This window comes from Maylandia zebra, linkage group LG14 (genome assembly GCF_041146795.1).
Source record: "Maylandia zebra isolate NMK-2024a linkage group LG14, Mzebra_GT3a, whole genome shotgun sequence".
Taxonomy (NCBI): Eukaryota; Metazoa; Chordata; class Actinopteri; order Cichliformes; family Cichlidae; genus Maylandia; species Maylandia zebra.
In genome coordinates this window covers 21,282,759-21,307,676 of record NC_135180.1, presented here as the reverse complement: position 1 = coordinate 21,307,676, position 24,918 = coordinate 21,282,759, and the positions used below count along the sequence as shown (strand labels likewise).

Genomic DNA, 24,918 nt, shown 5'->3' with positions numbered 1-24,918 from the left:
CATATGACAGTTTTGTAATACATTGAGAAGTACTGCCAAAACTCTAAAGCTCACAAATTTTGTTTTGTCAACTCTTGACAAGCATCAGAAACTCCTGGAAGTCACTGAGGCTGTCCCCAAAAAGTAGCTTGTCCGATAATACTTGTTGAGCTCTTCATTACTGCTTTTCTTCTATCTTTCTTTGCGTGCTAATTGGATATTTTAAAGTCTAGATATTTTTACCGACAGCAGATAATGTCCGTGCTGTCTTCTTCTTTAACGATATGCTTCCTATCGACTAGGTCAGTTTATCTCATCTCTACATTATACTGAGACACAGTGGAGGAGGAGAGATAAAGATGTGCTGTCAGGGAATAAAATGTGTTTTCCTGTTAGGGCGAAATGACTGTAAGTGACTGAAATACTTAAATGTGACACGTGTTCGATATCAGACCATTTGTCTTTCTCACTCTGAGAAAGAGGACACAACTAATCACTCTTCTTTTTTGCCCTAAATTGAAGCTGTTACCAGCTTGTCTCCATATTCTTATTTTAAATATGACAAATAGTGCTCAGGCGGCTCATACAGAGACAGCAGCAGTAAAGTAACCTCAAGTCATATTCACAATAGGTACCGCCGAGAGGGAAGCAGACGGGATATCTTTTAACATGTGTGCCGTCTCTTTGTTGGATAGGTAGAATTGGAAGGTCTAACAGGGCACATTGAATTCAACAGCAAAGGACAGCGGTCTAACTATGCCCTGAGGATCATGCAGAACAGCAAGGACGGCCTGAGGCAGGTAAAGTACCTCCATCACACAGATCTGATGCTGAAATTATCTTTCTTTAGATTAAATAGGTTTAGGTTCAGCTAACACTAGCACTTCCTAGCGGTGGTAAAATGTTCGTGAGATTGGTTAAAAAGATTTATACACAGTTTTCTTATTATTTCTTTAGTGACCCACACAGATTTGCTCTTTAGATATACACTGGCTATAATATAAATGTTATTGCTGAACACAAAGCGCTCCGGCACAGTCCTGTTCCCAGTAGAGCAGTACTTTGGGCAAATGTTTCAGTTGTCTTTATAGCAGTAAGGCAACTGAAGCTGGATTGTGCAGCAGGGAGCTGTGATAACGCTTGTTCAGCTGACATCTCTTGGAGCAAACACTCTCCATTATCCTACTTGCAAAAGGTTGAGTTTCCAGAGGACAAAAGTAAATACTAAGCGTGCCTCTTTGAAGGTGAATCATATTTTTGTGGGAAATAAATTTAGGTAACCACAGATGTCACCTTTAAAGTCAGCTTAGCTGCTGCTCTTTTTATTATTAGTTTTAGAAACATGGCTATATATATGCCAATACTAATGTCATATGGATCAATTAAAAAAAAAAATCTGAAATGTAACTGTTACAAAATTACCAGTTAACAATATAAACCTGAGGCTAAACGTGATCTTTCTTTGTGGACGAATACAAAACCGAGAACTCAAAGCAAAGTTGAAAACCAGCCGAAGTTCTGTTAGCGGTGTTATGTAGGTGTTTGCCTTGGGTGCAGTTTGGATTTCACCATCACGGTATTTTGTGCAGTAAAAATAAACGTAATGACCATATCTCCACTCCTCAAAAGCTGTAGACCACTTGTTATTTTCCTTCTCCCTGCATAGGAACGGAAATCAAGTGATTAACTCAAGTGCTGAGGAAGAAAAGAAGCAAAATTTAGGGGGGAAACAAAGCTAGATTTTTTTATCTGTCTATCTGTTTTTTCTATCTGCCCACCTTGCAGATAACTGAAGCACCGTTACAACGCACGTAACAACAATAATAACTGTAACTACTGTATTTATCGCTAAATTTACAACAGTAATGTGTTACATTACTGAACTACTGAAAAATGTTGTGGATTACAGTAGCACGTTACACCGAACATAGGCTGGGAGTATGTGGAAGTAGCAGAGCTATTATTGACTCTGATTAAATAAAAAAATAAAAATAAAAATAAAAAGAAATGAATCCAAAAACTGAGGGAAAACAGTCTCAAATCCAAAGGATAAACTCAAACACTTGGAATTCCAGGAATGAAGTAGGGAGATCACATAGGGAACACTAGGAATGACAGAACAGATGCACAATATGCAAACTGAAGCTATACTGTAAATACACACGAGGTACCAAGGGAATTGAAACAGGAGTGAAACTAACCATAGCTGAACACAATTAAGGTAAAAGACAAGAAGTAAAGCTAGAGACAACACATGGTCGACAAAAACTATAAGAAAAAATCGAAGCTGAAACTAAGAGCTTAAGACTCAGAATACAAAATCATGTTCAAGTGTGAAGTATGAAAGTGAACTAAAAATCAAACAGAATCAGGGTCCCAGACCAATTCAGTGTATGCCTGGGTACATCATTTCATATAGTTCCTAATAGATTAAGGACATTTACAGGGATTACAAAGAATATAAAGGGTCAGTAATCAAATGTAAGTGATGAAAAGCTTTTAGCAGCATTGAATATGGTCTGTTAATGAATGGATAACACAGCTTCTGGTGCATTTGAGCTATGTTCTATATCTATTATTCAGGGGCTGAAGATGTTATAGCAGAGCTTTTTGATGCTTCATCTGAAGGATTACCAAATTTGAAAGCATTAGGCCTCAGATCTCTAATATCTGACTTGCAGCAACTGTTTGTTCCTGCAAAGAGGAATTTTTAAAACCCCATAAAGAGGTTTTAGCATAAGTTTCTTTTATAACCAGTCTTGTTATATGGCTCTTAATTTTCTACAGCGTAAGCGGTCTTTTTTAATCTATTTGTCAGAAATGGGAAAATGCAGAACACTGACTCTTGTCCTTTTCTGTCTGCTGACCAATCATATTAAAGTTCACTGTTACTCTCCAGAGTCTCATTTTAAAACCTGTTCAAAAAGTTTGGATAGCCATAAATCCTATAATCAAAACTGTCACCCCAGCACATTTTATCTTTGGAAAAAATGTCTGAATATTAAAATGAATTTGAAATTCATAAAATTTGTCTACTTATGTCTGCCCGATAAAGAACCCCTGGCCAAATGTTTGGTAAAGCAGGGAAAAACAAAAACACTGTTTCAAATTCAAGACTTGCTGGGGGGACGTTTATTCAAGCAAATTGATAGCCCACTGTATCCTCCCATCCATCAGCTCCATCTCCAAATGCCTAGTGGGGCCAAGCCGTCACCAGCATTAAAAAGCTGTGGGTGATCTCCCAGGTACAAATCTTGGTTATATGTGAGGCAGAAAGGATTCAAAGGCAAACATCATCACACAAGCAGCAAAAGTTTTGAGAATCTGTCTGTTGTCATGTTTGCTTTTATGGTAGCAGCCTGGTAACTTTGGGCTTTAGAATATTTACAAAGATAGCACCTCTCACATGAGACACACAAGTATAGTTTATAGTTTTGTACACTGATGTTTTGCAACAGGCACTGCAGTGTGGTTCATGTAGGAAACTGAGTAATGTGCGTAATACAGTTAAAAGGTTCTGACTGTGTATGAAATGGCTTATATATGACAGTGCGTCAAATTTTATACATGCATACAGGGACATGACATTTCCTTTAAAAATAAAATGGGTATTTTTATCCATAAACACTTCAGTGCTGGGCAAGAAATACATATACATATGGCATGGTTTGCCAGTGCAAAGGCAAGTGTTCGTTTAATAAACAGATCATAAATGTACACACATGCATGACCTGTGGATCATATTTTAATACTGTAGCTGGAATTCTAAAGCAGGCATATCAAAACAATGAGAAAAAAAACAATGTCTAAACTAGCTCAGTATTTTTGAAATACAGCAGCAATAATTCTTTTATTCTATTCCTCTTATTGTCTATTACTGTTATTATTCAGCCAATGGACTTAAAGTCTATCATCTTCCCTTATTATGTATTCCCTGTTTTGGATGCCAGGACTCAGTATTTTACATTTCATCTTGACAGCCAATGTCTCCTGTTCCCTTTCTTACCTACAGCATTTTAAGTAGTTGTTGTTACTCTGCTTTGCCACTGATAAGGTAGGGACAGATTTGATAGTACAGAGACGAGACTTCACCGTATTTCATAGCGCTTCAAATCTTTTGACCCTTTTAGTTGAAAAGATCTCCTTGAAAGCAGAGATTGAGTTCCCGTCTGAGTGTGAGGGCAATCTTATCCAGGCAACCCATGAAACAGTCAGACACTGTGGCCCATCTGCATTTTTTAACCTTGTCTGTGTTTCCTCATGTCCCCTTTTGTTAGACTGGCACTAGTCCAGTCAAGCAGAAGGATGGATACTATCAAGCCTAATGTGATGATTTCAACCAGAAGCATTATAAAGACCCTGCTTTATAGTTATGGTAATGGAAAAAGGAAGGTGTTAGACGGGGTGGGGGGGTGTTGTTTGATTTGTTGAATAACACCTCCCACTTGCTTTTGGGTTGGGGCTGCCTCAGCCAGGCAGACACCAGAGGTGCTAGGGCCTTGGCAGAGATAAGCAAGGTGGCCCGCTGCCCACACATACAGTCACACCTACACACGCAGTTTTAGCCGAATATTTACCAGTATGCACATGACAAGTTGATACTTCAGGTCTTTTGTTTTGTAAAAATAGAATAGCAGCAGCATTGTCTACGATGCCCACACTGTGTCTCGCCAATGAATGTGCATTAGGGAGAGGTCATTCATTTAAAATGCAACCTGAAAGAAAAAAGAATGTCATGCATCAACCAACGCTGTTGGGAAATAGAGAGCAATGAGGCATAATATGCACAGCCACCGGCCTCCATTTCTCTACCCTGCTTCCTCCGTCTTTCCTTACCCAGTGGCACCCATCGCACCCTCAGTCCTGTGGCTGCACTGAAGATCCCCAAACATGTGATCATCAGTTCCTTAGGGGCACAACACTCTACAGCCAATCACTGTCACAAATTGAATTTCTCTGGCAGGCATTTCACACATTAGAACAGTTACAGTAACAACATAACTGTAACTACTAATAATCTACTTACCTGTTGCCCTTGTTGTCCCCGTTGCTTCCATATGAATTAAGAAGTCGCAGCAGGGCCCTACCAATCAAGTGCACTCAATTAACTGATTATCAGTAAGCACCTCTGTGTTTGTTGGTGTGGAGCATTCAAGTTTGTGTTAACAATCTTGTGGACATCCCTGCAAATTCACCCTTGGGTTAGACTATGCAGTGTTCAGAGAAGCAGCAAAAAACCCAAGAGCTACATTTCAGAATTTACAGGCCTCCAGGGCTGCCGGGAGAAGAGTGTCTTCTCCCTCTCATCTGAAGAAACCATAAGACTGCTGAAAAAATGTCCTTTGGACAAATGAGACCAAAGTAGAGATGTTTAGCCATAATACACAGAGCCACAAACACAGGGTATCAGCACACACACACCTCAGATCAACTGGCAGCCATGTAGCCATAGTGATTGAGGGGGTGATGATTCAGGAGTTTTTTTCTTGCAGCCACAGGACCTGGGGGCCTTGCAGTCTGTATACCAAAGCATTCTAGAGTCAAATATGAGGACATCTGTCTGACAACTGAATGGGGTCATGCAACAGGACACCAGCAAATCTACAACAGAAAAGAATCTATGTGCCACAATGGTCCAGTCCAGGCAGTAACCTTATTGAAATGCTATGGTGGGACCTTAAGAGAGCTGTGCATAATCAAATGCCTGCAAACGGCAATGATGTGAGACGCTTTCCATTACATTCGATCATTTTCCATTACAGTTGAGTACCACCTCAACGTGGGTGGGGTCATTATAGCAAAGCAGCCTGAATGTCCCATGACATCATTTGCATATGACACAAACACAACACAACAACGGAGGACATCAAGGCAATGGTTTCACCTGCTGCTGAGCTCATGGTAAATATCTGCACCGTGTCGCTGGATTGCAGTGTTGGTTTGTTTGTAGCTATTTCCCCTCATTGCTGGGTATCAAAGATGGCGGGTTTGACTTTTGTGAAGAAGTCGCTCTCATGTTTCCTGGCCAAGTAGGTACTAAAAAAGTACCTGATACCAGGTACCTGCACTGATTGGAAAACCCTAAAAATCAAACAGAGTCAAGTACAGTCAAGCTGAGTAGGTGCTGTTGGAAAAGAGGCTTAAGTTATTGCTCAGGCAAAAACCTTTTCGGATGAGTGTACAGCTACACATCTACAGTGGGGCAAAAAAGTATTTAGTCAGCCACCGATTGTGCAAGTTCCCCCACTTAAAATGATGACAGCGGTCAGTAATTTGCACCAGAGGTACACTTCAACTGTGAGAGACAGAATGTGAAAAAAAAATCCATGAATTCACATGGTAGGATTTGTAAAGAATTTATTCGTAAAGTAGGGTGGAAAATAAGTATTTGGTCACCTCAAACAAGGAAAATCTCTGGCTCTCACAGACCTGTAACGTCTTCTGTAAGAAGCTTTTCTGTCCCCCACTCGTTACCTGTATGAATGGCACCTGTTTGAACTCATCATCTGTATAAAAGACACCTGTCCACAGCCTCAAACAGTCACACTCCAAACGCCGCCATGGCCAAGACCAAAGAGCTTTCGAAGGACACCAGGAAAAGTATTGTAGACCTGCACCAGACTGGGAAGAGTGAATCTACAATAGGCAAGCAGCTTGGTGTGAAAAAATCAACTGTGGGAGCAATCATCAGAAAATGGAAGACATACAAGACCACTGATAATCTCCCTCGATCTGGGGCTCCACGCAAGATCTCATCCCGTGGGGTCAAAATGATCATGAGAACGGTGAGCAAAGATCCCAGAACCACACGGGGGGACCTGGTGAATGACCTGCAGAGAGCTGGGACCAAAGTAACAAAGGTCACCATCAGTAACACACTACAACAGCAGGGAATCAAATCCCGCAGTGCCAGACGTGTTCCGCTGCTGAAGCCAGTGCATGTCCAGGCCCGTCTGAAGTTTGCCAGAGAGCACATGGATGATACAGCAGAGGATTGGGAGAATGTCAAGTGGTCAGATGAAACCAAAGTAGAACTTTTTGGTATAAACTCAACTCGTCGTGTTTGGAGGAAGAAGAATACTGAGTTGCATCCCAAGAACACCATACCTACTGTGAAGCATGGGGGTGGAAACATCATGCTATGGGGCTGTTTTTCTGCCAAGGGGACAGGACGACTGATCCGTGTTAAGGACAGAATGAATGGGGCCATGTATCGTGAGATTTTGAGCCAAAACCTCCTTCCATCAGTGAAAACTTTGAAGATGAAACGAGGCTGGGTCTTCCAACATGACAATGATCCAAAACACACCGCCCGGGCAACAAAGGAGTGGCTCCGTAAGAAGCATTTGAAAGTCCTGGAGTGGCCTAGCCAGTCTCCAGACCTCAACCCCATAGAAAATCTGTGGCGGGAGTTGAAAGTCCGTGTTGCTCGGCGACAGCCCCAAAACATCACTGCTCTCGAGAAGATCTGCATGGAGGAATGGGCCAAAATACCAGCTACTGTGTGTGCAAACCTGGTAAAGACCTATAGTAAACGTTTGACCTCTGTTATTGCCAACAAAGGTTATGTTACAAAGTATTGAGTTGTATTTTTGTTATTGACCAAATACTTATTGTCCACCCTGATTTACGAATAAATTCTTTACAAATCCTACCATGAGGATTCATGGATTTTTTTTTCACATTCTGTCTCTCACAGTTGAAGTGTACCTCTGGTGCAAATTACTGACCTCTGTCATCATTTTAGGTGGGGGAACTTGCACAATCGGTGGCTGACTAAATACTTTTTTGCCCCACTGTATCTTTACGTCTTTACGTCCTATTTACCGATCAGTCGGCCTAGTCACTAAACGGGGTTTGTTTTCTGAATTATTTTATAACCTAATGATAAATGATAAACGATCAGCTGTGACTCGAGTGGTAATCAGCGTTTGTGCTGGAGCACATGATTAATATGATTTGGAGAAACTCATCAAGCTTTATTTTTACATCAAATACTCTACCCATGCGTCAGACCTCCACATCTGTAGCAGTGAATGACAATGAGGCTGTACTCATTCTTTCTTTGTCTTCTAAAAGACAAAAAAAGCAACTTATACAATAATATTTGCATCAACTTTGGGCTTTAATTAGTACTAGTCAAACTCCAAATGTTTACACTTTATTAGTACTTTACTTTCAAACCTTAAGTCAGAGAACTAGATAGTTTTCTTTTTGCTTCTTTAGCAATTTTGACCAAATGAGTCTGATTCGAGATAAGAAGCGTTCCACCCAGAGCGCGTTAACTGTATGAGTTTAATTTGATCACATTTTGGTAATTTCTGAAAACTTGAAACCATTTCACATGACAGTTCAGTTAACCTACCCTATTTCCAGAATATGATGCGGCTGCCTCGTGCAATAATATTTGTTGTTGAGTCTTGGCAGGCAAAGTAAATTTCCCAGCTGCTCCTGCGCCGGCAGCCAGGTGGGCCAGCGATGATGGTGAAGTTGGCATGACTTTGTCCGTGTTCTGGCCGAGGCACCAACACTAATGCTCAGAGGAGGTGAGAGAGGCAGGTGAGGGGCGAGAGGGGAGGAAAAATGAGCGATGAGGGTACAGGCTGACAGGCAGAAAGTAAATGAGACAGAAAGGGCACGCAAGAGAAAAATAGGACAGAAAGAAAAGAGGCAAAGACAAAGCTGTAAAATCAGAAACGGTAAAATTATAATCTGCACAGAAAATAACAGCCGGGACTCTGTTTTTTTCATTCCTGTTCTACCAGACCTAATATTAAAGGCAATGACAATGACCTCCACCCATATTTCTGACTGAAACGACTAATCATTTCATTTTAAGACACAGGGTAATCCTGTTCCACAGTGGGTCTTGTGTAATGAGCTAGATGAAGAAGTACAGCACAAAGAACTCCTTGGCTTGCAGTTTAACGTGAACATGTTTCTGGGGGAGTACTCTCCAGATGGTGTGAACACCGGGGTTAATCTGTAAAACACTATCAATCTGGATATATACAAATAGATAATGCGACTCAACCTGTTCTTTTGAATGCCGGCTGCTTTCTTCTCTCTCCAGGAGCATCAAATGATGACACTGTTTCCTGCTGGAGTGGATTACAGCAGTTTGCTGTTTGGAGGATCGGTTCCCATTTTTTTATGATACTGGGCTACAGCAGCTGTAGGACCTCTGACTGATCTAGCAACCACCAGCCAGTGTGCCTGCGTGTCTTCATCTGCATGCATTCCTTTTTTATTCATACTTGTGTGTTTGTGTGTTTTTGTGAGAGCTTATGTGAAAGCATTGATGGGGTTGGTCCCATCCCCTGCTGCCCGCTTTCCTGGCTCTGTACACAATCATACACAACAAGCCCACCACCATTTATGGTGGTTTAGCGGGGGCACAAACCCTTTCCAAAACAAACACACTGCAGCACAGACTGACTCTACAGTCCAGCCGCTCTCTCTCTCCAGCTCCCCCTAGCCTCTGTGGACTGGCCCTCATTTTCTGCATGGAGCTCAATGACAGCAGCACGCCGGTTAATTGGAGGAAGCTGTAAAATGAGTAATTATTGCAGTTTGGATTAGGCAAGCTGTTGCCTGTTACTGCTAGGCTCTGTTGTGTGAGAGCATGTGAGAATGCAGAAGAGGGTGCTATAAAAGCTGCACAAGCCTTTCGGTGTCCTGCGTATTTGTATGTGTTTGTACGTGCGACATGCACATGGTGAGCTGCAAACTCTCCTGGTGACTTCTTGGAAGGAAGAATATTGCTCATTAAGCTTTTTAATGGAGGCTTTAAATCACGTCTTTAGCGTGGAAGCCACCTGAGGGGTGGGCGGAGGAAAGGGAGGAAGAAATAGAAACTGTTGAGGTGGTGGCTGAAAGAGACCATGATGCTGGAAGTCAGTTAAGAGCACGTTAGACCTGCACACGCTGGCCATGAGTGGGAAAGACTAAAGGCCAACTGCAGCATGACTTGAGGCAAATTGTTCTCATTATTGAGTCCAAAGCTGCTTGGCACAGTTTGCGTGCAAGATTTGACTTTGACAGTTATACACGGGCGTGTGTGTGTTTTCGTTTAAAAGGCTTCCAAGGTTGCTGTGTATTGGTATTTGAGCTGAGCGGAAACTGCTTCAGCTTTTCAAAGGTCAAAGAACAACAAAAGAATTTGAAGCGCTCTGTTAGTGACTGAAACTCTCCTTTGTTTTCATGACTCATACCATAAACATAACTCAAAAACATGTTGTGAAATGGAGTTCTTTCCTTTCATTGTTAAAACTTATGGGACAGAAACGGGCGGTGCTGTGGTGCTGTGGTTAGTAACCGTCACCTCACACCAACAAGATCGTGGAGTGGAGTTTACATGTTCTCCCACTGTCTGTGTGGGTTATCACTGGGTCCTCTTAACTTCCTCCCACAGTACAAAGACATGCATGTTAAGTTAATTGGTGATTCTAAATAGACCGTGGTTGTCTTTGTGTGTTGACCCTGTGAGAGATCGCCAACCTGTCCTGGGTGTGCCCCACCTTTACCACCCTGAATTGCATAAATAGAAGAAAATGGATGGATGGTAACAGAAACACCACCAGCCCGAGCATCTGCACAAGCTGGTAACCCCGAGTAACTTCCCCAACTCATGCCTTTCTAATCGGGGCAGATTACGTACGATTGGGCAAAAGGAGTGATGTGAATGATCCAAATATATGGAACCAATTTCTTTTTTTGTTGGCACAACAGTCAAATTTATTTTGATTATTTTGCCTCATTTCGCGCAGTTTCATGTGTGGCAGCCACTATTCAAACCATTTGTTTTGCTGATGTAAATAAACAGTCCTCGGTTGCTGTGCGCCTTCCTTTATCTTGGATATTGATTTTCTTTTTTTTTTTTATCCTTTTGTTTTTTTTGGTTCTTCATCCCGCCGAACATATAGTGAATCTTTGCGAGATCATCAATAAACTGTTAAATCATCCAGACCAGCCTCCATAGACCTTTTCCAATTTCCTGTATTATCATTCGAACATTTACAGCCAGATTGCTTTTTTAATAAACTATAGTCCCCGTGTGTCCTTGTGCCAAGGTCTTTAAAGATGGAGCGAGGCAACGGAAGTGATGAAGTAAGAGGAGGCTCTTTTTATCCTCATCTGCTTCCCTTTATCTGAGGGGAATGCTGAGTGCCTGGAATACCCTAGACGCATAAAGGCACATGCTTTCACTCTCGGACACGCACACGTACTGAGTGGGCACCACTTCAATTTGCATGGAGCTATTTGAGCTGTGTTATTTACACAAATACCTCCCCCCGTTAAAGGGTGGATGTGCTCGTACAATTTCTTTCCGTTTTCTATTGGATTTATTTATTTTCTGTCAGCACTGCTCCTGCGTTTATTATGGCAATCTGCTTTTTACCTCCCCTCCCCTTTTCTTTGCTCCCAACCCATCTCTCAGAACACTATTACTCTAGCTGCCCCTGCTGCTGCAGATGCAGATGTACTCAATTCAATTTCCATCCACTGCTGCAATGTGAGAGAGAGGGACAGGTATGGGGGAGAGAGGATTGGGGGGGGGGGGGGGCTGACAGATTCAAGACTGCCTCCACCCTTTTTTTTTCCTTTCCTTGAAGGGCATTATCATAGGGGCCTGGTGTAGCTCAGCACACCATGACGTGGCTTGGATCTCTTTTTCTGCCTCAGGCTCCAGCGGAGATGAGTACATCTTAACCAGGTCTGATAGACATACATGGTCTAAATACACAAGGACCACTGCTAGATCTGCTGCCACTAAGGTTAGAGTATGTTTACAAAGTGAGGCAGGCCTCTGATCTCCTGCAGCTGTGCGACTCAAGCATGTGTGTGTCCACATAAGAGGGAACGCTCATATCTTATTTTGTAGCAGCGCATTTACACCAAGTCTAGCTGTTTTAATAGAATAAAGGACCTCAAAATGTTCTCTTTAAATAAGGTGTTCTGGTGCTGTATATTTCCTGGCCCAACTTTTGCTCCTGGGTCTTTATTTGGCTCAAAACCTGATCTGACAGGGATGTCAAACTCCTTTTACATCGTTGGCCGCACACAACCCACTTTGATGTCAAGTGGGTCGTACCAAAGAAACTCCCCTTTCTTTTAACTACGCGTTAACTACCCATTGTAAAAAGATGAGTTTTCTATTGTAGATAGTTTTAGTTTTACTGTAATTATTATTTCCTTACTTTAGTGTAGTATGAGCCATTGGGGGGAGGTCTTATCAGTAGGAAAAGTTAGAAGACTTCCAAAGTTAATGCCCCCCTTCACATTTTACAATGCCATCCAGTGAGCCAGATTGGAGTGTTTTTGCTAGGCCCATTCTGGTCCCGCGGGCCTTGTGTTTGACACCCCATTCTTCAAAATCCATAAATAACTTGTGAAATTTCAAATCCATGAGAACGGCTCTCCAGACAGGAACAAATATGGCAGCAAAGCAAGTATGTGGTATTCGTTTGAGCTAAAGCTGCTATTTGCAAGCAGGGGAAAACACATTGTTGTGGTATAAATCTCACGTTTCTTTGCCAGTATGCAATGCAGCTGCATTATTTCACTGTAAAATAAAATTGGCCCTGAAATATTGCCGAGCATCTCTGATGAGTGGATCCAAGATCCTGCCGGAAGGGCTTTTCTTAAATGTATCTTACTACATGTGTTGCAAACTATATCCTAGTATCAGCATTCACAAGCAACGCAGGACCAAATATTTGTTCTTAGCATCAAACTGCTATAGCTGGGTTTGTGTGTGTGTGTGTGTGTGTGTGTGTGTGTGTGTGTGTGTGTGTGTGTGTGTGTGTGTGTGTGTGTGTGTGTGTGTGTAGTTTTTTAAACATCCTGTTGTTCGTTTCATTGTTGTTGTTGTTTTGAGGGAATTTTTGTGAAGACTAAAAGTATACGTTATTTTTCCCCCAGGACATTTAGATGTTTAAATCCTCCTTGTCAAATTTTAAATTAAATTTGTGATTTTTAGCAAACACTTTCCTTTTTATCACTTCCTCAAACAACCTTTTGCATGCTTTCTTCATTTTTTTTAACAATCAGTCCTCCCCAGAGTAGCTCCTTCTTTTTATGTTGCTTTAATCTCACCAGCATTAGTGATGCTCTCTGATCAGCGCACACTGACTTTTATTTTTTTTATCATACCACCATGTAAACTTAGAGGAAAGGTTTGGAAAAGCCTTTTAGTGTAGGGGGAGAAAAAAGTGCCCTGGTGTAGGAACCTGTTACATAAAGTTTAGTTACAGTAGAAAAGCTACATGGCCTCTTGCTAATGTCACTAAACTGTGGATTGGTTACGAGCGGCTTCGTCCCCTCTAGTTTATTGCGCACAAAGCTGTCTCTGTTATGAGCGCTGCACACAGTCCTGGAGGTCAGAGAAGCTATGAATTCTAAGAGAAAACTACTTGTCTGTCTAGCAAGTCTTTTTCTTATTACATTTCTCCTCATTTCATTTTCATTTAATTTTCTTGAGTGTGGATGAATGCTAATCGCAAGTCACAAATGTAATTTAATGTATCACTTTTGAAGTGTGATTAGAATATCTGGCCTAACATGAATGGGTTCGTGCTGATCTGTGCACCGAGCGTGTGTGCACACTGTATAAAACTACAAGACTAACTCTATCTGACGTGCTTATTTCTTTCTCTTGCACTCACACACACATACACGCAAGGATGTAGCACACTTGGAGACTGTGTCGGATTTATGATACAGCTGTTGATTTAAATGCCTGGGACAGGGGGAAGCTAGGCAGCATTGTTTACAAGCCACATTTGTTGTCTTTTGACATATTCTCCCTCTGGATATTTTTACTTTCACTATTTTTTTTGGCAAGATTCGTCAGAAACCTTGAAGGAATTCTTCAGCATCTCAAAGATAAGATTTAAAACATCTGCACCCACCCCCTGAGTGCAAGAAACAAGTTCCAGGCACATTTGGTGGCACCATTCAAAGCAAGGCATTCTGAATTGTAAGCAATCAAATGCAAAATCAGTGCAATCCTCCTGAATCTTCTCAAAATGTTCTTCCCCGTGCTGAATCAGTGACTGCATATTGAAATTCATATTGAATTTGTGGAAGAAGAGACTCACACACCGGCATCCTTTGTGTGTGTCTCCCATTCTAGCCTTTGTTTGGTCTCTGGGAGACGTACAGCAGTCCCCTTTCCTCTTTTGTTTTTCTCAGTTTGCACTTTGCAGGCTGGAGATGGGGAATAGATCAAAAGCAGAATGGATGAGCTGTTTTGCAAGATCCCCAGTCTTAACGGATTTCAAGGCTGGGTGAGGCTGTGTATGTGTTGCTTGGCTGCGTGTGTGTGAGTGTGTGTGTGTCTGTAATATGCATGTACATGCAAATTTACGTGTTTGTGCCTGGGTGCCTATGTGCCTATGTGCCGACAAGTTTGCCGCTGTGTCTAAGTTTTTATCGGTCTACCCAGCGCACCCTTGAATTCCAGAATCTCAATATACTCTAATGTAGGTGCAGAACAACCAAAGATGCTTTGTAACTGTATAGGTATTGTTTCATTTGTTCTCTCTCCCGGGCATTCTCTGCTCTCCAGACAATCCCGGTGAATTCTTCAAAGCAGTCTCATTTGATATCATACTCACATTCTACGTGATCGCTGTGCTTTTTTTTTTTTTTTTAGTATTTTGTAACTTTTTGTAAAAGTCAGTATAACATTGACATTTGCTCTACTGTACCTATTTACAGTATATGCTTCCTTTAAACTTTTTTAAGCGAGTAAGCCTAAAAATATCTCTATGAATCCATGTGAAAAAGAAAGTTTTCAGAAGACTGTGATAACTAAGCACACCCCATGGTTCAATAGCTTGTAGAACCACCTTTAGTAGAAGTCAGTAAGGGATAAATAAGGGTATACAGAAGTGGGTTTAACACCTGCAAGGTACCCAGGTCCCGTGGCTGCTGCAAAACAAGACAAAGACTGAATCATCAAGTTGTGTTTGGTTCATTCAAACATGGCACTGTGTGTTACTGCCAGAAAAGTCCACTTTGGTTTCATCTATCCAAAGTGAACTTTGTTCCAGAAGTCTTGTGGTTTGTTCAGACGCAGCCTTGTAGACCTAAGCTGTGTTGCCACGTCGTGTTCTGGCAACCCTTCCAAACAAGAAAGGTTGTTCAGTCAATTTCTGATTGAAACCTCTAATGAACTTCAACATTTAAGATGCTGACTGAGCACTGTAGAGTAAGTAGCTCTCGGGGTTTTTTTGCAGTTTTTCTGAGCTTTGCACCATCTGATCTTGGATTGAATTTGCCGGGATGGGCGCTCGTGGTAAGATTTTGGCTCCAGACTAGCAAACTGTCAAAACCTGTGCTTTTGCTCACACTTTCTGATGATCGATCACATAAGTGTTAAAGTGATTATCATCACTTACCATCTTAAATACTATGGAAGTACTAAGGGTGTACTTCTTTTTTCACAGGACTGTATATATGACACAAAAATGAAAGAAATATCTCTAGCAATACAGTCGATCCTACTGTCAAGCTTCCTGCTTCTACTCCTCCGTGCTTCTCCTCACTAAAACCTAAGTCACAACCTCAACCATGAATGTGTTTAATCATTTATGCTTCAACTTATTAAGATATATTTCAAAAGTGTGCTATGTTCACCTCATAAAAAATGCAGGACATAAAAACATTGCTTAATTTTTTTATGTCCTTCATTAAGCAGACTCTAAAAATCCCACTTATATATGAACCTTTAAAGTCTCAAATCTGCTAAAATTAAAATTATTTCTCTTGAATAACCGTTAAATAGTAGGTTGTCAAAGGAAACAGGCAGGTTGAGAGTGTGTTGCTGCTGCAGTAGTTGTGCAGAGGGAAAGACCTGCGAAATTTCCCATGGGAACGGATGCTTTATCTCCATAACTCCAGATAACATAAAATCTCCACTCATATTGTTCTCCTTCACTGCTTTTGCACAAGAGTGATAATCTGGAAAAGAGCTGGCTCACAAGCTGAGATTGCAGCACACCCCTAAAGGTCTGAATCCATCCCCATTGTTTTGGTACCTCTCTGCTGATGTGATCATTAGCGATGAAGACATTTGGGCAGTCCGTAGTGTCTGGGTGCACAGCCTGAGCAGGGACTGTTGCTGCCGGGGCATCCATTGTTTGTTTACTTCTCTACAGGGGATGTACCACTTGGAGAGTATGCAGCACTGCTTTGAAGATCTGCTCTGCAAACTGAAGGAGCTCGTCTCCAACCCTGAGCTTGTGTCTCATTACGACTACTGAACTAGCAATGGCATTATTCATCACAATGCCAAATAATGAGTTTGCAAACAGGCTCGGGAATGAATTACCAAATCTTTAATAACACGATGCATTTGTTTGTGTTTGGAAGTAATAAAAAAAAATACCACAAGTCGCAGTTTATGCGATTATGAAACAACAGACTTTAAAAATGTAACCAGATTGACTTTTTCATCACTTTTCCCTCACTGCCAGAGATTAGAGAGTTCTTAACCAGAAATAAATAACAGCTAGAAGTGCCACAGTTTGTAGCTCCTTTTCATCACTTGGCAACAGAGTCACGACTGTGTGGTTTACCCAGTCCTCTCTTTAATGTATGGCATATCCAACCACCTACACCACCACCTGTGTCTGTCTAGCCCCTGAAGTTTGCCTACGGCACCACCCTGATTAGTCGCTTTCCTGCTGATGATGAGTCATACGGTAGAGAGCTTGTGTAAAAAAAAAAAAGGGAAAAAAAGAACTTTTCCCACTCACTATTCCACAGAGAAAACATGCATAACAGTTGCACACACAAACACAGAACGCCGGTACTTCGTTTGAACAATGCAATTGTTGTGAAGCAGAGTGAGCACGCTCTAAATATAACTACCTGCTGTTTTTACCAGCAGCTAGTTGCTGATTCAACTGGTGGAAATGTCCGCTGATAGGCAGAAACTGCATCTACTTCAGCATATTTTCTTGAGGCCTAGATAGCAAAATACTGCCATGTAAGTCCATCTCCTGCGAGAATACTTTGCATCCGCAGTACAGACATGAGGATAGTCCTATTCGTCAGCCCCACACCCGCGAGTACGCAGCCACACATTTCAGTGTCGTCCCAAACTCATTTGCACCGCTGTGACACCTGAGTGCTTTAGCCTCGGTGTAAGTGGGCTGTATGACATTATGCTTGATAATGGTACTATTGCTTCTCTCATATATGATGGATGTGTCTGTCACGGCACAGTCTCGCTACACCCTATTGGATGCAGCATTTTTCTGACAGGAAAATCAGCCAATGCTGACGCTTCAGTGAGCAGCCACCCTAATCTTTTCCTCGTGCTGTAATTCCAGGTTCCAGAATGAACCGTGGGTAATCCCTCACAGGACGTGTCCTTCCACTGTGTCAGAGTGTCGTTGTCAGTCTCTCTGTGTGTCTCTCTTCCTCTCAGCGTGCACACACACACACACACTCAAACACAAACTTTCTCTCTCTTTTTAGTCTCCCTGTTGCTGTCGCTTTTTCATGTTCTGGCTCCCTAGGTGGCTGCTTCTTATACTTTCTCATTGATATTTTTTTTTCTTTCCATTCGCCAGTATCACCACACCCACTCAGTAAGTGATTGACATTCCCATGCATCTTTTTATGTGTGTCTCTCTCTCTCTGTGTCTTCTCCTTGTGCTCTTACCCAATCCCTTCTCTCTTACATCCTGTTCTTCCTCATTTCTGGTGCAGGCTTTTCATCAGCAGCCCGAATTTAGCCTGAATTTATTTCCTAGAGTCACTGGATGCACTGTGCAGTATTAATTTATAGTAACTGCAGTGCAAATACCAAATTAATGGCACAGCATATGAGAAACATCAGGATACAGCCCCTTGTGTTGCACACAAACAGTCTGGTGAATGGCAATGAGCTGTTTCCTCTCTTCACGATAAAAGCTTGTGAGTCTAATGGCTTCTTGGGTTGTGCTGTGTGTATAACGACGTTTTATGCAATGGTTCAATATTGTTACTTCATCGGGATTCATGCAATGGTTAGGGATCCCTCTGGTTTACAGTTTACTCAGCTTACACACTTATTAGAAAATGCATATTGAGGGAAATGACACGTAAGGTTACTGATGTTCTCTCTTGGCCTGCAGATTAATAGCAGACTGTGGTGCTCACTGATTAATACTTCATCACTTTAATTAGTTATTTATTAGCATCTCTCTAACTTTTAGACACTTTGCTCTCATCTTTTCATCCAGTTTATACCAAATAATGAGAATCTACCATTTTTTGCTGCATAAACCAATAGTAAAGTGTAATGTATAGCAAAATGTCTCAAGAATAATTACAGCATTAAACGTTTTCAGCATCTTTGTTAAATGTCACAGTGTGTTTTGAGTTCCTGCTTACATTAGCTAATGCATGCATATGCCTTCTTCTGAAATCTGACTCACAGGGAGCACATCTCCACTTTATCTCCTCCTAGCGTTAGCAGAGTCGAGGGGAGGGCCACCAAACGGCCAGTTCCTGCGCTTCCAGCATATGTTTGTTCTCCCTTCCTGGCTACCTCTCCCCCTGCTCATCTGCTACTCTCACTCTCCACCTACACTTCCTGGGCCAGAGTCACGGTGCCACCTCATCCCATTACCCTCTTAGTCACCCCCATGCTCAGACCTTTCGTGACACCTGCTGAGCCTAGCCAAGCCAGAGACTCCCACATCCCACCACCTCCACGGGCTCTGACAGCTGATTGTGTACGCTGATTGCTGAGCAGCATATTTCACTGGCCCCTTTTTGGTCATGCTGCAGTATGTTCACATTTTCTCCCCCCTCTGTTTCTCGAGGCCATCAGTAGCAGAGTGTGCAGTGCGTTGGTGCGGGCAGTTTGGGTAGCTGTAGTCTATTTGTGAGAGCAAGGTGCTGTTTCTCCCCAACAAGTATACCAGAGGAAATGGAAGGCAAGATCTCTTTGATCATATACTCTCAAAGGAAATCTTTGAGTCTGGGAGCTCTCACTTCTAGTTTAGATATATATCACATCAGAATTCATTATCAGTGTTAGGAGAGTAGTTAAATGGCTTCCAAATGTAGCACAGATCAGCACGAATGGCCTGAAATCTCAAGAGAAATTTGGCAATTTAGCCTTGAAACAAACCAGGGCCAAGCTTGAAGAAGTCTGTTTATTGGATTTTTTTTAATCACACTTCAATCACTTTGACATCTCGTCCTCTCTCGTCTGACTCCGACCAGCAGGAATATTCTCAAGGGTTTTATTCCATGTTCAGCAATCAAAGCGCTCATTCAAGGAATGCGACTATATTTTGCCAACAATGTGTCACCGCTGAATTAGGTACTATATTTTCTCATTCACTCCTCCTACATAATATTTTTAATTAGGTGAAGCTGATTATTGTTTTGAGAGATATAATTTGTTTACAGCCTTTGAGAGGAGGTGCAATACTTTGTCACTGACAGAGTCTGAATCTAAACTGTTGTTTTTAGGAATATTTATTCAAATCCTGAAAGCGCCGTCTTTTCCCCTAACTAACAGTTACACAGTGTTTTAACAATAAATGACTGTGTGGAAACATCGCAGGCAGGATGAGCTTGAAAAGCTCTTAAATTATCTCTCACATATTAAATCTAAACCACAGATAACCTGCGTCAGTAAAAATTACACCAACTGGAAAAAAAAGGATCGCATCATCTCGTTTTTTGATTTTAGGATTACCTTCTGCATGCAAACGTCAGTCATATGGATGAAATGACAGTTTGTGAAATAAATGTCACGAGTATCACAACATTACTCCCATAGTAAGTACAGGAAGAAAGTAAATTGTCAAGTTTAACAACGCTTTTAATGCAGAACCTTGGATTTTCTTTTTTCACTTTTTAATTTAACAGCTTAGAGAACCCAAGAAAATCCTTCACCATAGTTTTCCATGTCTGTCCCAGTAAAGCAGTGCAGCATGAGGCTGATTTACAAACCTTTGTAGAGACTCTCCTCATAGAGTTCAGGATTGGCAACCTTGAGTCGAGTAAATAAATGAACGAGACAGGAGATGGCAGAAACAGATTGAAAGGAAAGACACCGTGTGAGGTGGAGGTGTGAAGTCCCACTCAAGCTGTAATGAGAATGTGGCTGTGTGCCATAGGATTTGCCGGTAATTGCTTTAATGAATGCATTCTGTTGCCTCTTGATTGGGCACATGCCCTGTGTGCACTCCTCCAGGAGCCACGAGTGTTATTTCTGTTTCTCTCTCGGTCGTCTCACTAACTTTTGCCGTCACACAGTCTCAGGCTGTGGCGATCCGTCCACTGCTTTTTGTCTGGCCCAAATCTTTTATGAAGGTCACACTGAGTCTCCTTTATTAAAGACAAGACGCAGAGTGGGAGAATTAGGCATAGATTGTTTCTGTTGCCCTTTCCAACTGATGGTCTTAGTAGGTGATCTGTTTGCATGTGTGTGTGTGTGTGTGTGTGTGTGTGTGTGTGTGTGTGTGTGTGTGTGTGTGTGTGTGTGTGTGTGTGTGTGTGTGTGTGTGTGCGCGCGCGCGTGCACGCTCACTTTGCAGATTGGCCTGTGGCACTCTGAAGATGGACTGTCCATGGAGAGAAAGCTTCCATCTATCAATGTGACGGACACCCTCTTCAACACGACTCTTATCATCACAACAATACTGGTAAGGACTGTATGCGCACTGACACACACACACGCATCAGTATTCTGTGCCATTTTATTAGCTCAGCTCAGACTGATCTACATGTGGCTGACATTCTCTAGTTGACAGACAATTACCATATCAAAAAGCCATTTTGTGTTTTCACTTCCACACTCAGTCCTTTTGGGATCAGAGGATCTGATGCTGCTCAATTGTTTTGCCCTGAGTACCGAGTGTATCAGCAGGAGCTAATAATTTACCATGTCAGCCATCCTCAGCCTTTGTTGTAAATATAGACCCTGTGAGCACTAGTTCTCACTACTCTAACTACTTGTTTTGAGGGGGGTGCGGTGCCAGTTTCGAGCAACTTCCTTTATCTGCTTTGTTCAATCATCACTCATCAGAATCCTTAAACAGTTCAGAAAGAAAAACACATATTTCCTGCAATGAAAACATTCATTATACACTTGATGTGGACTATTTTTAATCAGTGCTTGAGTAAATCAAGTGTCTGGTTCATTACTCACTTATTTAATCAATTAATTGATTAAACACAAGTAAATTATATAAAAACAAAAAAAGCAAGGAAACTAGTTTCTCTCAGTGCTCTTGCTCTGATTGTCGTTATTTCACAAATGGCCAAACACATTTCAAAATGACTAATCACAAAAATTCTGTGAAACTCACAAGTTTTTTTGGCCGACAAATTAGACAAGTCTTGTATTAGTAGAGCTAAAACATGCTTTAGGCAAACTGTCTCACGCTGTTATAGCTCAGTAAAACATCTAGTGCTGAAACACCCAGCTGAGAAACATGTAAGTACAATTCACCTTACTAGAATCTTTGCAGGCAGCTGTTGAGCAACAGCAAAGTCCAAGAAAAAAAACAGTTGAATAGAAGCGATTAAATGTAACTGCATTAATATAAATACTGCAGGGTTAAAGATGGCATTAGGAGCACGTGAGAAGGTGGATGCTGGGAAAGCAGGGGAAAAGCTTGAGTTACTGCAGGGCAGACTGGAATCGTCTCTATGGAATGACAGACCTAGCAAACAGAAAACAGATTTAATAAACTAGAGAATGAGCTTTGACATGTGGCATTTTGTCCAGCCATATCTTAAGGCGAAAAGAGTTTATAGCTTGTCTGCACGGACACGCTTGAAGGTGCGGAAAATGCCTGCAATCATGGCCCGACTACCCTCGCTATCTCTCTCCAAAAGTTCTGTCCCCTCTGCATTTTTGTCGTCTCGTTGCAATGATCTGTAAATGAGGATATTGGTAAGTATTTGCAGTAAGTTACAAATGATTATATACTTCTAAGCATATATAAATATATATTTCTAAGCATAAATGACAATCCAACAATACAAATCTAACATAAGTCTCTCCATAAAAGCATTTAAGATGCGCTTAGTTGCACGGTAAATAAATAAAAGATTAGCTGTGTGGGGAAAAAGGTTTGTCAAAAAGACCTAGAGACAGAAGTTTAACTGATGCACTTTTTGCCACTTGGAGACTCGAGGAAGTGGGCGGCATAAGTCAGGCTGTCGCCTTCATACAGTTAACATATACGGCCTCTGCAGGTATGAGGGAGGATGCTTCAGCAATCTGAAAAGCACTCAACTTCAAACATGCTGAGTCTTATAATCTTCAAATGCCTCTGACTTTATCAACCCGTGGTTATTACATATGAGTATATCAACATGATAAGCAGTGAGTCATGCATAAAAATGGATGTCGCAGATTTCGCAGTAGATATTTCAAAAGAGGAATGGTGAACTGAAAAGCTGCAGGCAAAACCAGCAAAACCTTTCCCCGTGTCATTCATGTCATACAGTGTGCAGAACGCCTGAACTATGACATTTATTTAACAGTACAGAAGCTCAGTTGCTATTGCACATTTTGAACAGTGCTAAATTAACCTTCAGTAATTATATACCTACTTTAATTACTTGAGAGGATATTTAAGTCTTTTCCAAACCTTTTGAGAATAATGTAAGGTTCTCTATAAGCACCCCTGTGTTGTATTTTCCAGCAGCTTTGATATTAATGCATGTTGGGGAACTCCAGAAGTGAAAAATAAGTCCAAGTTGAAACCGTCACAATGTTCCAAGAAGTAGGACCTAAATGCAACAGTTTTAATGGACTAAAGAGTTATGGTGCGTTCGTTTGACTACTACTGCTCATCACCTCTCCCAGGGTTTGGGTCCGCCAAGCGTTTATCTGAAGTTTGCTGTCATTTTTGAGTTTTCAGTCAGGACTTTGGACTGGAACACCCCTTCAAATCACACTTGTCATGGTCATTTTTCATTTGTGGACTTTCTAGTATTATTTATTATTTATTCTACACAGCAAAAACTCCAGTGTTAAATTAACACTGGAGTTTTTGCTGTGTATGTCAATTCTTAGGTTGCATCTCATCTCTGTGTGTTTTTAAAGCGTCACTTTGCCTTAGTTCTTTGTTGGTGTTGCATTGTCTATGAGTCTTCCTTCAACAATCCCCTGTTTGGATTTGGTTTTCTGCTGCCTGCTGGACTACCTGCTTCACCTTAACAAAGGTTCCCTTTTTGTTCTTTAAATTCTGAGCCTCAGATCTGCATTTTAGATCCACATTTTTCACAAAACACGTGACTTCCAACTCAGAAAGCTGGAGCAGGCCAAAAACACGAACTTTACCTGAGTTCAGCAGTTCACATAAACATAAGTAAAACTGTAAAATGCATATGTAAATGATATGTACTGCATATGAACTGTACACCCACTGTTTTCTATTTGAGACCATTTGTGTAAGTCATACACAAAGATCAGGCTCTAACCATGAATGTGCTACAGCTGTGTTTTTAAGTGCAAAAGAAATAAGAAAAAGAAATAGCATTGCACTGCACAGCAGACTGGTTGGTTGTCAGACTTTGTACTCCTGCATGAATTGGTGATCACTGAAAAATCTTTCAGTAACTTTTCCTTCAATAAATCGAAGTTTAAGGTGGTCGCTCAAAATTGGTATCCCCTTCATTTTTCCAGGCAATTGTAATAAAATGTAATTAACCATCAGCGACACTCTGACACTTTGTCACAATGTTGTCACAATGTAGTCACAATGTTGTCACATAGTATGGGGTCGTTTATCAATCTGGTTTCAATAAAAATGGTGAGTTTTTGTAAAAAAAAATCAAAAATTCAGCTAGATCAGTAATTCTATCAATTATTCAAAAAAAGTTTCAAACTTTCCTGTATCTGTTAAAAGACAAACTGTCTATTTGTGCAAGATTTTGTTCGATTATCCAGGTAAGGAACGTTTCTGGGATGTCCATTTTAAGGTTGCTAGTCTTGATCTAGCAACCATAGCTTACTCAGCCACTGAAGTCGGTCAGAACAAATGTGCACCTGGATCCGTAGGACCAGTAAGGTAACCAGTCCCAACTACCTAACTAACTAACTATGCCTTTAGTTTGCTCAGCTGATTCAAATCAGAGCTCCTATGTTCAGCTTTTTAATAAACGTCCTTTTTTGAATAATATTGTGTGATCCTTTAATTAAAAAACAACTACTCTAACCTGTGAAAATGACAAAATACCTACTTTAGTGTGTTTTCTGCAAATTGGCCTCACCAAAATGGACAGACTGTCACATCAAATGTGTGATATCCACAGATATTCCACAGTGTCCTCTAATGTGGCAGTAACATGAATGTGTCCAACCAGCTGCTAGTGCTGTACCTTGCTAAGGAGCCAAACAAACGGTTATGTAATATAAATAATACAACATCATGTATTATTCCTGAACTTTTGTTTTATTACTTTTGCAGGTTGCGCTGTTTTGCTTGTGCTAATCTTGCATTTGTAGGTCAATTAATGTCGCTGCCTAGCTTTACTTCATGGCTTTAGTTTGCTTCAGTTATTCTGTGTTTTGTTGTCAAGTTTCCATCTCTGTGTTGGATGTTTGGTTATGTCCCATCTTTTTTCTGGTAGTTCTCCGTCTCTCCTTCATTGTGTTAAGCTTCCTTCTCTTGCTTCGTTACTCTGATTTAGTTCAGGTGTGTTTAGGTCCCCATTAGCCCTTAGTGAGTTTCAGCGTGGTTATATTTAATAAAGGTTCTGCTTTCATTCTTTCAATCATGTGCCCACATGCCTGTGCCTCCTGTGCCTGACTCATGACTTTCAACTGGGAAAGTCAGAGCATCCCCAGTAACCCTGACTTCACAGTCCAAGATAGCATTAGCTCACAAAACATTAGTAAAACTCTAAAACTTGCTATCTGTATCACTAATGTTGTGTATTTCTCCATGAACCTGCTAC

The 24,918-nt window shown here is 41.3% G+C and overlaps 1 protein-coding gene across 3 annotated transcripts in view; it reads left to right on the top strand.

The window, feature by feature from the left end:
• grik4 (glutamate receptor, ionotropic, kainate 4) overlaps nt 1–24,918 on the top strand; it is a 362,487-nt gene that overhangs the window by 302,860 nt on the left and 34,709 nt on the right. For all 3 annotated transcript variants that reach the window (XM_076873193.1, XM_004543748.3, XM_076873194.1), the window contains exons 11-12: nt 675–779; nt 20,538–20,645. In XM_076873193.1, the coding sequence (XP_076729308.1) occupies nt 675–779; nt 20,538–20,645 (213 nt within the window). The remainder of the gene's footprint in view (nt 1–674; nt 780–20,537; nt 20,646–24,918) is intronic.